The sequence below is a fragment of the Gavia stellata genome, chromosome 3 (assembly GCF_030936135.1).
Source record: "Gavia stellata isolate bGavSte3 chromosome 3, bGavSte3.hap2, whole genome shotgun sequence".
Classification (NCBI taxonomy): domain Eukaryota; kingdom Metazoa; phylum Chordata; class Aves; order Gaviiformes; family Gaviidae; genus Gavia; species Gavia stellata.
The window spans coordinates 46,613,969-46,631,003 of NC_082596.1; the positions used below are offsets into that span (position 1 = coordinate 46,613,969).

The window sequence follows — 17,035 nt, forward strand, 5'->3', positions numbered from 1 at the left end:
TTATCATGCTGGCCATGACCAGCCTTCCTGTACAGCACTACTATTCCTGGACACTTTCTCAATCTCTGTCATCTGGAGCAACTGCACTCTCCAAGCAGGTACGACTTCCTTCTTCCAGTCTGGAAAGTATCCATCATGTTTTGGACACCACCACAGCCTAAACAGTAACAATATGAACTCTGTTTCTGCAACAAAGAGCAGGACATCTGTCGTATTTGACCCACTTGATCCCCACTCAGAACTACAAGGAAAACTTAAAATGCAGCCAACATCCAGTGCAAGAAAATTTCTTCCAGACCCCAGATTGGCAACCAAAGGAACACAAGACACTTCCCAATCTTGTATTTGCTTTTTACATTAATCCAACCACTCAAAAAATAATATATTCCAAATTCATAATGGTCAATAAAAAAATAAAAACCCTATTTACTCCCATCCTGCTTTAGAAATCATATGATTGTGTAACCCACTTCCAGCAAAGCCTCAAGTTCTATACAAATGTCTTTACTACCAGTAAAGGAGTGCACACACAAAACCCAGTACATCTGAGAGGCAATTTGAAACTTGCAGCAATGCCAAAATAACAGAGGGAGAAACAACAGAAGAAAGTTTTTTTACAATTAAAATACATGGTTGAGCAACAAGAATAAAGCACAGAGAATGGAGATGTAAGACTTGTTTACACACAGGGTTTTATACCACTAACTCTTCCCATTTGAAATCAGTGTATTTAGTAAAGACAGATTCCTCCCTGGTGCGAATGGAGGACTGCACTGCCGCACTGCATACTGAAGGAATGTATGTGCTGCACCAAGATCTGCTAATGGAAAAAGCCCATCGCTTCTTTACCTCCTTCTCCTGCCTCCCCATGACCTCCTATTCCTCCTTCTCCTAGGAATATCAAGGCCTGCTAGAAGTGCTACAAAACGCTATTGAAAGCGCTGTTCCAGTATAAATTTATGAGGATAAGCTATGCTAGAAGGAAGCACTGTCATACTGGCATAGCCACATACAGCCCCATTTGGAGCTGCAGCTCTTGTACTGTCATGGTTTAAAAGAAAAAACAACACTGAGTTGGATCAGTAGAAAAGACAATATTAAGCATTTTATATTTTTTTTTATATACTTCTTACTGGATATCTTAAAGTGGCAAGGGTGCCTATTACTAACCTGTTGGATCTCCAAAGGTTAATGATATTCACCTGCCTCTGGAGCACTAAGAATCTCAGATTATGCTGAGATAAGCCAAATCTAAACAATCCTAACTAAAGTCTCACGACTGCAATCATAATTCCCTTTTTAACTTTCTAAGAACAGGAGAACAGTGAACAAGCTTCTTTTCCACGTTTAGTCTTGTACCTCATTACAAGCTTACCAGAGACTTCATCACTACCTTCAGCATATGCATGGCCTTGCAAAGTCCAGAACAATTTGGTGCTTAATTCCCTTCAGATCTACCCATTTTTAACAGGATGTACTCTTTATAACTTGTAGCCACACCAAACGAAAAATTGGCACTAAGACCATTTAGCCTCTAGGTTGGATCAGCCTGACTATTTCTGATTCAGAGACAGACAAAAAAAGCCATGAAATTATCGTGGTTTCAGATGTTTTTCCTTTAGAGCAAAAATAGTTTTGTTTTGAAAAATAACATTTTGCAAGCATTTAGTCCTTAAAATAAAAAAGAATGTTGGGGTGAGGGAAAAGGCTTTTCCTGTAGCAATCCAAATAGCCGTAGTCACCAAGTCCTGGTACTAAGTGACAAAGTTTGCTTTTATAAAGAATATGTAAATAAATGTTATAGCAAACAATACTGAACCAGGTATTGCAAGTCAAATGACAGTCTAGAATTGGTGGCAAGAATGGCAAAGTATGTTTGCTTTCTATATACTTAAATAAGCTGTTCAGTTCAGTCACCAAGGCCAAGTTATTCAGTATTTACGGTTCGTATTATGCAATATATATGATGCTGCCCACTTGGAAGGAGGTATTAATAAATTTTACAAATTTATGAATTTGTAAAACTACAAGTCAGTAGTGACCATTTGCAATGACTGTGAAATCAAACTGTCATTTAACCTCAATCTGAGCAATTCTTTTTCTACTTCCTCTGGAGTCCTCATAGGTATTTCTCAAGAAAGATACTTGGACTGCAAAACCTGTATCAGATTCAAGGTTCTCTTCAACTGTATCACCCATAAAATCCCTAACCATTCAGGCACATATAAATGACACAGTATTTGTCATTTTAAGTCCCCAGATTACAGTCTGTGCTGTAGTGGCATGCGCCTCTGATGTGTTACCTATTGGTGTTCTTATATAAAGGACTGAACAAATCATGTTCCTCAGCCAATAGTAGCTGACTGAAGCTGAGAATAACAAAGGTTTTTCATCAGTTTCCAGTTCCAGCTTTCCGGTTAAAGCACAGCCTCCCTCCTATAGGCTTATATACCTATTTATAATGCCTATACACCTTTTAAATCAAAATTAGGATTCTAAATTGAAAAACTGTTTGTGTGATACATAAAGCCATGTTTCAGGCTCTTTTCATTTTTTAACTCCCTTTAGTTTCTTTCTTTCTCCTTTGTTTTTCTTTAATTTAACATGATGGCAAATGCCTCTCACTGGAAAAGTTTAAGTGTGATTAAATTTCAGTGATTAAAAGATTAAGTGTGATTCTTGTCTCCACATGAATTCATTTTAAACATTCAGCTCTGATACATCTTTGAATTTTTCCGTCCCAAATCCTTGTAACAACTAACTGGGAGAAATGGTTAATAATTGTATTTACATAGATATGCTCCTGGTGACTCTCCCAACTTACATTTCTGAGTTGTTTCTCAGCGAGTAGCTTCTCACGTTCATGACTGGGGTGCACGGAAAGAAATACGGTAAGTATACTGTAACAGTCGTCGTACATACCTGCAGGCATCAAAATAAGTAAATAGACTATTGTGAGATATAGAAACAGACAAAAACAGAAAGAAAAATGTCCAAAATCGCTAGTGCCTGCAGTTACCACATGGAAATTGTCCTTTTCTCTTGCTCACATATCCCAGAAGATCAGCACTTGCTCATAAGCAATGAGTAAGACCCAGGTTCATCCCATCTAACTTCAGGGACTCTGCTGTTGCAACTAGGTAATTGGCCTCCAACTCTAGCAACCAGAGATCACCGCTACCTCCAGAAAGACTTGCAGCATGTGGGACGCTCTGTGCATGCCCAGACCCCACACCATGGGGGGGGGGGGGGCAGTCAGTGGAGACGTGGTCAGCCAGAGCTCCCTGCAGGTCACCGCCCTGAGACTGCAACTTGTGCCCAGCAAGGACTCGGGTTCTATGAGTCTTTCATTAAGGACCTAGTTTTTTGGTTGGTACTTAAAATTATGCTGTGTGTCAAAAACATTCCACTGCTTCAATTTAAGTTACTTATTGATTTATGCAAATTTGAAGTCCCTGGTCAGTTTGAACAGCTAAAGACTTGTTTCTAACTCGTAAACTCATTGCTTCCCTTCCCTTTTAAGAAGGATGTTATGAAAGGACTAATTACTCAGGTGATCAACAGAAAGAAGTTCCTAGACATCCTCGCAATGCTAGACCGCTATAATTCCTAAAGCAGATTACATAGTATACCGTAGAGACACAGACATTGCAATCCAAATGGATGAAGAGACTTTATCAGGTCCTTCTACTAGTTTTCCATATACCCATTTTGAAGTAAACATGAATGAAACCAGAAATGTTTGAAACAGAGCACAGCAGGTAGTGTTTTCACCGGCTGCTTTGCATTCGCCAAAAGGAAGTTTTTACATGAGGTGACTGTATTTCAGTTACGCGTATTTTTCAACATAACATAGTTCAATATAACATAGTCATATTTCATTCAAAACTAACATTAAGTTTTTTAATCTTAGTTGAGATGAATTCACATTTCTAAATAAATGAAGATACACCCTGAAAAAAAAAAAATTAGAAGATATTTCAGTAAACATCTGGAGAGAAATTACTGGAACACACAGCCATAATAATATATTTTCCAAGCACAAGGTTCCATGCACTCTGTGGATTGTTATAAAACAGCTCAGGTAGCACATTTACAGAAACCCTGAAGCTGAGATTCAGCTGTGTGCAGTTGTGATCGTTTGTCAGACAATCATATCTCAAGCCTTTGTTTCCCTGTATCTCAAAGATTATAAGCTTATGGGCTGAGCGCATCTACAAGAGATAGATGAAACTGGGAGTAGTCCGGTCTTCACAAAGCTTAGGTCAGGTTTTGTTTCTGAAAACTTAACACTGGGACAGTTCAAGCCCAGGTCAAGCTTTTGCCAAAGTCCCAAAGTCCAAAGGGAGCTAGAAGGACAGCTAGCCTGGAGCCAGTGGCACATACGTAAAGCAGAAGCCTATCTTCACAGCTACGTAGAAAAATAATCCTTTCAAGTAACCTTTTAAAGCTTTGACAGTTTAATATATAAGTATATATGCATATATCCTTAAATTTTTCACCCTGCCCATGGAAACACTGAGCTTTTGGAAGAGAAGCATTAGTCAACATGATAAAAAAAAATTAGAAAAAGAAAGATAGCTCTGCCAGATTCTTGGCAAAACATTATCTACATTGTGATTTCCTCACAGAGAGAAAGGTGATGAATTGAGGAGAAGCAAGCACAGGCCAAGGGGCAGAAGGGCACTTAGGAAGACGGCTTCACCTAATCTATGGGCTGAAGATTAGATATTCAATTCCAGTCAAAGGAATGGTACTCCGGGTTATGTTGTGGGTGTGGAAGATACTGTGATGGGCTCTTTCCAAGTGTAAATGCAGACTGGTTTATACAAGATTATTTTTGGTTAAAGTCACTGTGACATAGTTTCTTTTAGTTGCCTGATTATGTGAGTTTACTAAAAAAAAAAAAAAAAAAAAAAAAAAAAGAAGAATTGTATGGTTCTCTCTCAGATCAAACAGTTTCTTTCCTGCCCTTTTTTTGCCAAGTTATAATAAAATAAGGACTGTGACCTGAGCAGGATCTCCTAGAGCTAATAAAAAGGAAATACACTCTGAATAAGAGTTCATGCTACAAAGTTAATGTAAAAAACCAGTAATTTTTTAAAAAATTTAAAGGATGAAGACAAAAATATATAAACAGAAAAGTTCTTGTAAGCACTACAGACCTACAGAACACATGCTGTTCTCCCAGTTTCAGGTATGATCTGACAAGGTGCTAACTGCTCTATGAACTTTTGGAGTCAGTAAGGCACCACTCCTAAACAATGTAAAATAACTCTTAGGAGACTTTTTATTTATGTCTGACACTAAATGTTTGGTAGCTGATCTTAAGTTTAATCCTATAGTATCTTTTAACATACTGGGTCTTGCTGGCTTATGTTATGCCTTGTTTTGTTTGGGTTTTTTCACAAAAAAGTAATAAGAAACTATGTGGGTTTTATGCGTTTAAGTAGTTTATGCAACGTCTTTGTAACATACTATGAGAAAGCCAAACCTTTCCCAATAGCAGGGGAAATGGCTGTCAAACGCAGATCTCCGGCTCCAAATTGTTACAATAATAATTGTTACAAACTTGACCTCTCACAAACAGAGGTCCTTTGGAAACCGTGGAGTTTACACAGGACTAATGGGAGTCACACATGGGACTCTACTCCTCATCCTGCTGGTTTGAAAACTGGATTTTTGTTAGGATGTCTCACTGCAGCACTCGACAGCACAAAATCCCGAGTCCTTTGTAAAAACTCTGAGCAAATTTGTAGCACAACGAAAGAAGGCTGGGCAGTGGAAAGATTCTCCCTAGAGCTGAGAAAACCTGTTTTGCCTACCTACCTTACCCACTCCTTCAAACGTGGAAGCAAAAAGCTTTAAGTGAGGTTCCTCAAGGTGTCTCCCCTCATTGAGATGCTGCAAACTGAAAAGCCGACATCCTGCCGCTAAGAGGAGGTAAAATCCAGTTGTCCTTGATGGCATGGGCCTGCTCCAGCACAGTCCGTTCACAGGGATCCCTCCTCCTCCTCTTCCTCCTACTGGAGGTCAGATTTCACCTCTGATGTGCCAACAGAGAACTAGGCAGAGGAGGAGGAGCTGGACTGCCATAGCATGCACAGCTTTCAAGGACTAAATGAAATGCACTCTCTCTGACCCTATGGAGAGGAAAAATAGCTCAACCTATGGAAAACATACGCGTCTCTCTACCAATCTGTGGAGAGCTTGCAGAGACTTGACCACATGCCTCAACCCATGGTTATTCACACTTTTAGCTCCAAAAGTTTCCCCTCTTGTATTTAAAATACTAAATGTTTTCCTCCCAGTATCATCCGAGTAGCTGATGCAAGCCAAGGTGATTGCTTCTCCCTGATGCTTATGTCCTTTTGTTGGCTCGGAGTAGAGGCTGCTGAAGGCATGTCTGGGCTGATGGGAGGAGAGCATCTATACGGCCAACCCATTGGTCTACAACTGAGCAACCCTCTCTCCAGGAGGGAGGGAAGAGAAGGTATATCTAAAAAAAATATATAGCATATATAAAACATACTGGCAAGTCTGCCTAAGAGAGGGCAGAAGAAAGGAGCTTCAGTGTGCACCAATTTCCCTAAAGAAAGGCCATCCCCACACTTAAAAAGATCTGAAAACTCCTTAGAAAGGCTCCCTCAAAAATGGTGGGAAAAAAGTTATGACAAGCAGGTATTCACTAGAGAAACTTGCAGAGAAACCCAAATTTGCACAATTTACTAAAAGTACAGTAGAAAAGCTCTGAAGGTTTCCTTCCTCCACATTTAACAACATACTTAAGTTATAACCAAAGCATAAAATTGAAAATTTTGAAAATGTTCATAATACAGGAACCTTTTCTCTATATCCTTTTCATTCCAAGGGCATGACCCTCCCCAAAGCCATACAATACCAAACGGAAACTCCAAAGTCTAGAGGTAAAATGGCCCTATCGTGCCTTATCAGGACATCTGAGGCTCCAGGCTGACCTCCATCAGTAACAACTAGGGATAACTGACTCCAGATACAGTTAGGTCCAGAAAGCTTTCTGTGCCTACCCATAACTTTTAAACTCCCTACAACATTTATTCTTCATGCATCTCTTCTTCTCACAACAGGCAGAGATCTCCTTTGTTGTCTTGAGGCAAAAATACATATGGTTATGGTAATAGTCTCCTAATTGTTCTTTCCAATATAACAGCTGAAAAAGTGCCCAGGTGCAGAGGTGTGGAGGAGGATGTCCACCTTGTTCTGCTACATAAGCAAGCTGTGTGGGGTAACGAGAGGATCAGTCACTAGCAAGGAAAAATGGAGAAAAATGGATGAAATCTACTTGTGACAGCCCTCCATAGACTGCAAATAAATGCAAAAGCACACCAACTAAGTGCTACATGTCACTAAGTTGATGTAGTATCATTGGAGTAGAGCAGCAGTGGGAGAGCAACTCTACAGATAAAATACTTCAAGCATTAAACACCAAAACAGAACACCAAAACAAATCATGTCTTCTCCATTCTTATATACCCACCAACGTTAAAGACCTATATGTACTTTGGAAAACCATGTTTGCTGTACTCTGTTGCACATTGTCAAGTACCAGCAGGTGAGATCCACTTTTCCATCCAGCCAGTTTATGACCTGCCCTCATTAGCCCCTGTAAATATTATATAATCAAGAGAACCATATTATTTACTTACAAGGATGATCACAGTTTCCAACAGCTTGCTTGTTTTTCTAAGGGATAATTTTGGAATTGAATTGAAGAACTGCATACGTAATTTATTAATCTTTATATTTAGGGAAACAAAGAGAGCTCCCAGAAGACCTCCAAGCATTCCAAGGAGGATAGTCGGAACAAAGGCCAAGATGTTCATGTCCAGCAAGTTCTTAACCTGAGTCAAAGAAGGGACAAAAAGATGTTCTGAGCGTCCTGTCAGTGACATGAAATATTGCACCCTCTCTTACAAAACCTGATACCACGAAGTAATTTCCTTACAGGAAATAAATCTTTCCTTGCGGTTTAGGGAGCTCAGCTAATTAATTTAAAGCTTATATCATGAGAGATGGTGTACTCTTCTTGCACACCTCACAGGAGTGGAACCAGCAGGTAGACACTGGTGTTGGCACAAATAGCAGAAACCTCTATGATGCACTGCAGTTACCACAAGCACTCAGCATTTCTGGTTATATCCAAATAACATGATATATTTGCCTTAAGGAACACTTCAAAAGACTCTGCTGAACCAGAGCTTTGCTCACTGTGTCTATATCTACATCATAATTTGGCAAAGTTCATTTATTAAGTGCCAACCTGCATCCATGTGCATTGAGATCATTTATAAGTAAATTTATTTAAGTAAAACTGTGAAAATTGATGCTGATCTGGAACAACTTGCAGAACAACAAATCACAAACATAGAAAATAATCTGGAAGCTGGAATAGTAATTGAATTTTCTGCTTAATTCCTCAACAGGCAGCAAGGATGAGAGCAGTATCATGTTTTAATTTTATCTTCCAGCCAACAAAAAGGGGTCAGCAGATCAGTGGCAGTCTATTAAATGCTGTGAGGATATTATTTCCTTAGCCCAGGCTTAGATTTGGACAACTTTTTGTCAAGATGAGGATCTGGACAGAGTAAGAGATCACGAAATGCTCAAAAAGCTACCTGGCAAGTAGCAGTAAGGGCACACATCAAGGGCTGCCTGCAAAAAAACCTAAACTGGTATAATCTTGGGTGTAGGGGATAGGAGAAACTGTCGGCCTTCCTGAAATTGCTTGAGCAAGTGCACAAGCCCTCTTACTGTTCAAACTATTGTTTCTTCCTCCTCTTCTTCTTCTTGACACTTAATCTTATTCTTGTTCTTGGCACAGCTAGCCTAGACTAACAAATCCACCAGGTGGCTGTACTAAACAGTGGTGGTATTTCCTGAGAGGAGGAATACCGGGGTCAAAATCCAGCCGAGCTTGAAGAGTTGGTCCACAGGGTGTTGCAGACTGAGGAAGCGGGTCTGGAAGAGAGAGAATCCCAGAAGCCATTCCCAAGAACAAGAAGCCCAACACCTGCAGGGTACACTCGCAGGGAGTAGGGAGAGACTTAAGGTGTATTGTGCCTTATAATCAGGACTACAACCGTCTCATATGTAGGTACTCTATGTACTAAGCAAAACCAATAGCTGCAATAAAATCCATCCTTTTCCAAAGGATTTAAAGAGATCTAATGTTTAAGATGTTGAAATTCAGAGACAAGTAGCTTAAATTGAAGTAGAAATACTCTGTTTTATTTACTGCATGATCCAAATGTCTTGCATTATGTTCTACTTAATTCCAATCCTGCATTAAAACTGAAAATGGACATACATAGTTTTATCGTTTTCTCTCCCTACCTTCATTTTTCCTAAGGGAAAGATATACCGAGATGTTTCTTTTAAGTAAATATATTACTTTACTTTATTACATTACACTGCACATGTGTGGCAATAAAGGTAACGTCAAGCAAGTGCTCCACACACTGGAAATGAAAGGTGGCACAGTGTATTGTTTGTTTTTGTTGTTGTATCAACCACAGGCTTTGGCCAGTCATCAAGAAAAATCTATTATCTACAGAGCAAGTTTCACCTTTATAAATAATCCAGTCGTCTGTGTAAAAATAAAGTGAAGCTTCCTGAAAATCTCATGCTCTGGAGTACAATAAATTCCCCTTGTAACATTATGCTAGGGAGAATGAAACTAAAGAAAACAAATAGTTTTCTTGAGGAACATAACCCACAAGCTTTCAACTCAGAGTTTATCCACTGTAAACTGTGTTGGTTAATGCCACAAAACATGAAAGAAGCAAAATTTCCCCCGAGCCCCGTCTTCAGTGAAATGAAAACGGTTCTAGTTATCTGTAGCACATTGAGAGCCAAAAACTATTGAACTCTACCAGGAGTCATGTTGATAATCATTTTAGCTAGCTTTTCCCTCTAATGACACTAAGAGAAGATAGGAGGAGACAGAATCCACGACTCTTTTCAGAAAACATCCTGAAAGGAGTGTTAAAAGAGCAATGCTTATTGTAAAATAGCAATTGAAGTGAATCCACTCTCCCCTGTGCATGCAGCTGTTCATTACAAAATACTTTGGCTTCAGCAATGAATCTAGCTTCAGAAAGTCTGACCTCTTCCCTGTCCATGTAGTCTCACCTTTCTGCAACAAATTTTTACCTTCTTGGTTGTGTCACTGCAACTGTTTGGGGGACTGCACTATGAGTTGGACCACAAAAAGGATTTGGGTTGAAAACCAATGTCTTCTCCATGTGCCTCAGCTAAGCTCGTGGTAAAGCAAATATACCCCGAATACTTTTTCATAGCATATGCAAAATCATTACATTAGGCAGCATGTGCACAAAAACGCATTGCCGATTTTCCCAACCAAGGTGGAAAATCCCATAATCTCTGGTTTCTGTGTTGCTAGAGAGATACAAGCCAGAAGAAATACAGAGATCAATGAAAGTGATCAGGGAATTACCTTAGGAAAAATTCACGTAGTAGTAAAAAGTGGACTGGGATTCAAAAAACCAGGGTTTTATTTCTAGCTCTCTAATTGATCTTCAAGTCAAACACAAAGAAGGATATTTAGGTAAGAAGAAGAGAAGATCATGATACTTGCACATCGCTATTGAATCATCTTGCAATAAAAATGAGCAAAAGACATGATAATAAAAGCAACTATTTTTAGGAGGACACAGAGTAAAATTCAACGACCAAGGTTGTGTCATGCTGGAAGGAATAAAGTAAAGGTAGCTGAGGCTGAAGGTCACCCTTGTTGTGCAACCAGGAACAAACAGTGCTTATATGTTTTCAAATGTTTAATCTGTAAGCACCAAGGAACAGGGCCACAGTACAGCAATACCTGCAGCAACAACAGAGAGCTCAAGCCAGCTACAGAAGGAGAGGACACCCTATATAAGAGCTTCTCTGCTTTTTCCTTTACTTCGAAGTATCGCTCTCCTATCCAGCACCAATACAGAAAGTTATCTTAATAACTTATATGATTAGGTAACAAGCAAACAGTACATGCTTTGTCTATTTGTACGCTTTAATTCAGAACAAAACAACTCTGTGTTGTATCTAAGTGATGACCAGATGTAAAGTGCGAAGGCTTCCATATCCACTGATCTGATAATTGTACATATACCATCCTTTCCCCTTCTCAGACCCCCTTCCCCGCTACTCCCCCAGCAGCAATGCTGAAAGAGACAAGCCTAAAACCCTGCATCTATTTCCTCCCACACCCACACAGTACGTACCCAAAATATAATTCTTTTCTCTGCTTCAAAAAATCCAAAATGACCTCTGTAAACAAACCCATAGAGAGAAGAGGACAGTAAATCCGTGGTGAAGGTAGCCATCAAGCAGCAGAAGAAGGTTTGCCAGGCTAGCCTGATGTCCCAGAACGAAGACACTTCTTCTAACGTGAACAAGAGCCCGCCGATGGGGGCACGAAATACCGAAGCTATCCCGGCTCCCGCACCAGCCGTAATGAAACTGCGCCTGCAACAGGTAGAAGAGGCAAAATTCGGGTAATGGGAAAAAAACAGAAAAAAAACCCTCCATAAACATCGTTTCCTGTCAAAGCTGGGTTTATGGGGCTGAATTTAAAGACCTGCTGGTTTATTTTGGGGTTATTATAGAGCCTTGCATCTCTAGGGTTGGAGTTCAAATCTGTCCGTCTTGACCTCTGGCTTTGACAAAACCCTCAGCCAGCTGCTGAACTAGCACCGACCAGTCTAACACCAGGCAGACGTGCCACTTCACAGTGCAGTCATGGGGGTGAAATACTGCAGGGAAAAAAGAAAGGTAAGAAAGTTTGGGATTCACTAGAGAATGAGAGTACAGCCCCGGAGCCTGCAGGCTTAACATGCCACTTCAGTCCGCAAAAGGCTGAGAAATCCACAGGGAACATATATGCCTTGTCTCCCTCCCTGTAAAGGCGTGGAGCTCACATACACCCCAAAGAGCAACAAACTTCTGTTGCTGTAAGCTGCACTAGGAGCTCAAATGGCAGAGATCTGCACCATGAGCCAGTTCCGGTAAAGGAAAAAAAAAAATTAAAAAAAAAAAAATAATAATTACAGTGCGGTAAAGAAAGGCATTAATGGGCAGTCTTCCTTTATACATTTATTATTATTTACTTTCCCCCACACAACATGATTTTCTTTCCAAAGCACCCATTTCATTATATGAAAACAACATCCTGCATCAGACAAATGCTACATTTTTAAGGAAGGCCACGGTGTGCAAAACAGAGGGAAGGGTATAGAAAGAGGAAATAAAACTATGCTTGAATTCTGCCTTGCAAAAATTAGATTCAAGTCCAGCCTTTGCGGGGGATACTGGGGTGATGCTGCACATACAATGCACTAATCACTAGTGCTCACCAGCTTATAAAACTTGCACCTTCTGGATGTGCTACCTGAGACCTCAGGGATAATTTGCAGAAATGCTGAGCATTCAGTACTAGCTGAAGTCAACAAGTATACAAAACACCTGAGGATTTTTAATATTAAGAAATGCCAAGTTCTCAGGAAAAAAAACCAACAGATCGGAGTCATCTCTAAACATCAGGGGGCCCTTTTGACTTCTCTGTGGTGTCCAGAAATTTTGTCAGTACAAAGATGGGTGGCAATGAGGATAATGAACAGAAAATAAGGGAAAAGATTTGAGCGTTCATGTGTCAAAGCCCTTAACAAAGCCCACCAGTAAAGCTACACCGGCAACTTCATGTCCGATATTCCCCAACTCACAAATGCTGAGTTAGACACCCTTGTGCATGGATTTTTTTTTTACTTACACGTATCTTCACAGTGACATTGTTTCCAGCAGCAGGGAACTCAAAGGTACTGCATGCCGCAATAAAAGCTGGGCGAGCTTTGCTTGGACGTCTCCAGCTTCTTGCTCCAGTCAGTTGTACGTGCTATGTGTCCCACCAGTAGTATCAACAATGCAACTGGACCCCTCCTACACATCCGTTACAGCTGCCCGATGGAGGGACGCCTTAAGATCCTTCAACATCCTAACGCTTGCTGAGTTACTGCTCTGCCTGTGACTGTACTTGGAGAGGGTACATCTCTTGAGCCTACTTAATAACTCCAGAAGATACCGGGGGAGTGGGAGTCTTTGTAAAGAAGCGAGGTCTTGCTTAGACTGAAATTTGTCTCTGCTGCTCACCAACAACCCTCTCTACGAAGGGCACTTCCACACAACCTCTCTCTCCCAGGATGGTTCCTGACTGCAAGCTAACGCTTCTTTCTCATTATACTATAACTGGATCCTGCAGAGAAAAACAAAAGTTTTGCTGCTCCTCTTACCACAATTGCTGATTTCTGCCATGACTAACATTTTGTTTAACCAGCACGTCTCAGATTTATTTAAATGACAGATCTTAAAAGGCTAAAGGCAAAGGAAATCCCGTATCTTCCCTTTGGTGCTTTTTGATTTTCTTTTAAGCTACATATAGTTCACAGTGGCTGTTTGTTTGAATTCTTGGTATTTTGTTAGGAAATTAACACATGGGAGTCTTTCTTTTTTTCTTTGCTTTAGAAAAAAAACAGTATTGTGTAGGGTTTTGTATGTCAACATGACAATAAATACCATCCAGAAGACATAAACTGGTTTGTAATTTCTTTTTCTGGAAACTAATCTCAATAATTTCAGTAGAACTGTTCACAAGAGAGAGCTTACCAGAGTTATCTCACAGACTTGCATGAGCAGAGAAAAGCCAGATTAAAAAAGTGTCACAAACAATTTACTTTTTCAAAATGAGAAAAATAAAGCAAGGGCCCCCTGTGCACATTGTGCAATCCCCATCATCTCTTTTTTCCTGGGCCAGCATCATTATTTTGAGGATAAAGCCTGTGCCTAAAAATCCTACATTTTCCTCCCTCCTTATACAACCCAGAAGGCAATGGGAAAAGGTCTTCAGTATTAACGTATTATTCCACAAGCATTCGATAAAACAATTTGTGAACTTTCTTTTAATTAAAGAACTTTAAAGTTGTTTAATTAAACAACTTTCTTTTAATTACAGCAGGTGGCTTTTTCCCCATTTCAAAGCCACAAACAGCAGGAAGGCTGAAAGATTGCTGGAGCGGCATCTCCATTTCCCTTCTGGATGCAATGGGCTCGCCAGCGACTCGCCGGACACCCCTAGGGTACCAAGGGCGGGTGGTGGGGTGGCCCCCCCAGAGCCCCACAGCTCTGCCCATCACTTACTTATCAGCTGAATTCCGAAACCTGGTGAAGATCGGGAGCCGGAGGCCAAGGGTGTCCAACTGCAGCTGGCTCAGGCCACAACCCAGGAGAGCACTAAAAGTGATGTTGTATAACTGAGAGCACTCTTTTGGTAAATTATTCATAAATCAGCCATGGTTTAAAGGCAGGGGAGGACAGAGCCTTAGCCGGCATGCAGCAGCAAAGTTAGATCGGTGTCAACAGATTTAAACATGGGAAATGTTGAACACATCTTTTAAATATGCAAAGTCCCGTTGACATAAAGCAGAAGGCTCCTAAAGACTTTCAGATTCTTGACTCAGGGACTTAAATGTCTCTTTTGCAAGGAGTGTTGTGATGATAGACCGTGAAATGCCTTTTGAAGAACTGCATGTTAATGTCTGCCCAAGTGTGGTGACACGTCAGACTATAGCCCATCATTTCAATCATCTGTTCCCAGGTTAACAGCCCTACTTCTAACAGAAGATGTGTAATGATTTAAATTGTTACAGTGTGTTCCCAGGCAGCACTTCAAACTACATTTAAATGAAAAAAAAAAATCCAAACCCTTAGTGAAATGAAAAATCTATTCATTGTATAATCTTGGAAGACTTTTCTACAAGACTTAAATTAGGGGCCTTAACGAATCTCTTAGAGGCTTTTACATGAGTTTATGTTTAATAAAAATGGTGGAGGTTCCAGCTAAATTAAATTAAACTAGCTTTTAATTTCTATGTTTTGAAAAGGCATCACGTTAATACTGTGCTGACTTTCTTCATGGAAATATGATTCAATTCTTTGGCTCATGCATCCCTGTTACTAACCCAGCACAAAGGGGGAAAGAAAAAAAAAAAAAAAAATCACAGCTGCAGTCTCTGAGCTCCTGGAGACAAATGTCTGAAAGCAAAGAAAACAAAAGAAACCTAAAGGGAGAGCTAAACCTTGGTAATCATTGTCTGGAAGGTTTGTGGCTGCCTCTGACTAACCACGAGCTCCTATTTTTGAGCATCTGAGTCATCCCCCAGGGTGCTGCACCTCCACGCAAATAAATAAATAAATATAAACCCACGGAGTAACAGAAAATGTGAAAGGGTGGTGGGAAGGAGGAGAGGTTTGGTCAGGGTGGTGGAGAGGCAGAGAACAAACCTCAAGGATGAACGCTTTCCAAAACCAAAAAGGATCAGAAATAAAAAAGGAAACCAGCCAACAAATGATCTATTTGCTAGATCTGTATGCTAAAGCTCTATTAGCAGAGACCAATTTTACCATGTCTACTCAAGATACAGTTTAATAGTGGTAATAAAGTGCAGCAGGATTCTCCTCTAAATGGTGAATAAAGGAAATGATGTCACCAAAACAGAAAAGTCCAAAATCTGGCCTGCAGTCCTTACTAAGTTTGGCTGTATTGCAACACGGTAAATTTTAAGAACCGCTCCGACCTACAGAGCAGGATGGGGCAACCCTCCTCTCCCCTTCTCGAAAGGCCCCAGACCACAATAAGGTGATGGGGATTCTCTTCCTTTCTATATAGCAAGGGGGAATAAAAACATCATCCTTCAAAAAGACTATAGTCAACTTTTCCCTACCTAGAAACATAATATTACAGTACCGCATGAACAACAAGCAGCTCCAACCCGACCTGCCATCTGCCATCCGCAGAGCTTGCAGAGCAGTGCCTGGTTTCTCTGGTCGCCCTTAGCTGGCACCGGCGGCTGCCGTCTTTGTAAGCTGGAGACACAGACCCCGAGGACCGGGCTGTCCATCGCTGTGCGCCTCGCAATGCCACCTACGGCACCTGTGAGGGTGGCTGCAAAAATGTCGCCCCTTTCGTGCGCAGCCACTTGAGACTGGCTTTATTTTTATACAGACTTTGCATAGGTAAAAGCAGTTACATGAGATGCAAAGCAGCCGGCAGGCCACAGCTGGGGGACAAGTTTGCAGAAACAAAACTGAGTGCCGTTGTCCAGATAACTGCTTGCTGAGCCTCACGGGGAATCGCACTAGGCAACTGAGCCACTATTTAAAACACACAGCAAAAAAATATTTTTCTTCACTTCATGGCATGAACAGTTGTGCTAATGCAACGGAGGACAGCACAGGTGAGAAGAGCTCCCAGTGCAGGGTATTTTTTAAGCCAGCGCTGCCACCAAGACAGATTGCAAAACCATACCCTCAGCCTGACAGCTTTAACTTTTGTCTGCCTTTTCTTACCCCAAATGGATCATGGGACCTTCTGGCCCGCAGAAGAGCCCAGAGGCTACAGCCAGCACGCATGAAACAAACGTCCCTAAAAAGGTCTTGATGTTAAAAAGATGTTGAATAGAAGTGCCATTCAAATACCCAATGATTTCTGGCAAGCCAAACGGTGAACCTGCTGGGCAAAAGAACTGCAAATGGAAAAAAAAAAAAAAAAAAAAAAGAGGGAAACAGAGTCAACAATCATTAAATGTTGATGTGTTAGACGCGTCTCTATGGACACTGCTTTTAAGTCCAGCCCTCACCTTGCTCTGTTGATGAACAAACTCTCCCAGAATTAACAGATGACATAGATACACATATAACTTCTGGCTACGCACAAAAATTCAAGCTCCCAACAGTGTTGCTATAGGTGGACTGGGAGTAACGAGGGAAGAAAATGACTGACGAGGGCCCTTGCCCCAGCCCCCTGCCATTCCCCCGCCGATGCCTGAAGCCGACCAGCCTCTTATCTTTGCACAGGCTGTCTGTGGGGCAGCGTGTATGTGTGATTTGTCCAGGCAGTTCATTTTAGATAGCTTAAAACTGGTCGGTTATTACC

At 40.9% G+C, this 17,035-nt stretch overlaps 1 protein-coding gene across 1 annotated transcript in view; it reads right to left on the reverse strand.

Moving 5' to 3' along the window:
- LOC132316805 (chloride channel protein C-like) overlaps positions 1–17,035 on the reverse strand; it is an 82,288-nt gene that overhangs the window by 59,151 nt on the left and 6,102 nt on the right. Inside the window, exons 4-8 of the mRNA XM_059815884.1 lie at positions 16,450–16,625; positions 14,242–14,334; positions 11,277–11,520; positions 7,686–7,880; positions 2,825–2,922 (exon numbers count right to left, since the gene is read on the reverse strand). Of these exons, the coding sequence (XP_059671867.1) occupies positions 2,825–2,922; positions 7,686–7,880; positions 11,277–11,520; positions 14,242–14,334; positions 16,450–16,625 (806 nt within the window). The remainder of the gene's footprint in view (positions 1–2,824; positions 2,923–7,685; positions 7,881–11,276; positions 11,521–14,241; positions 14,335–16,449; positions 16,626–17,035) is intronic.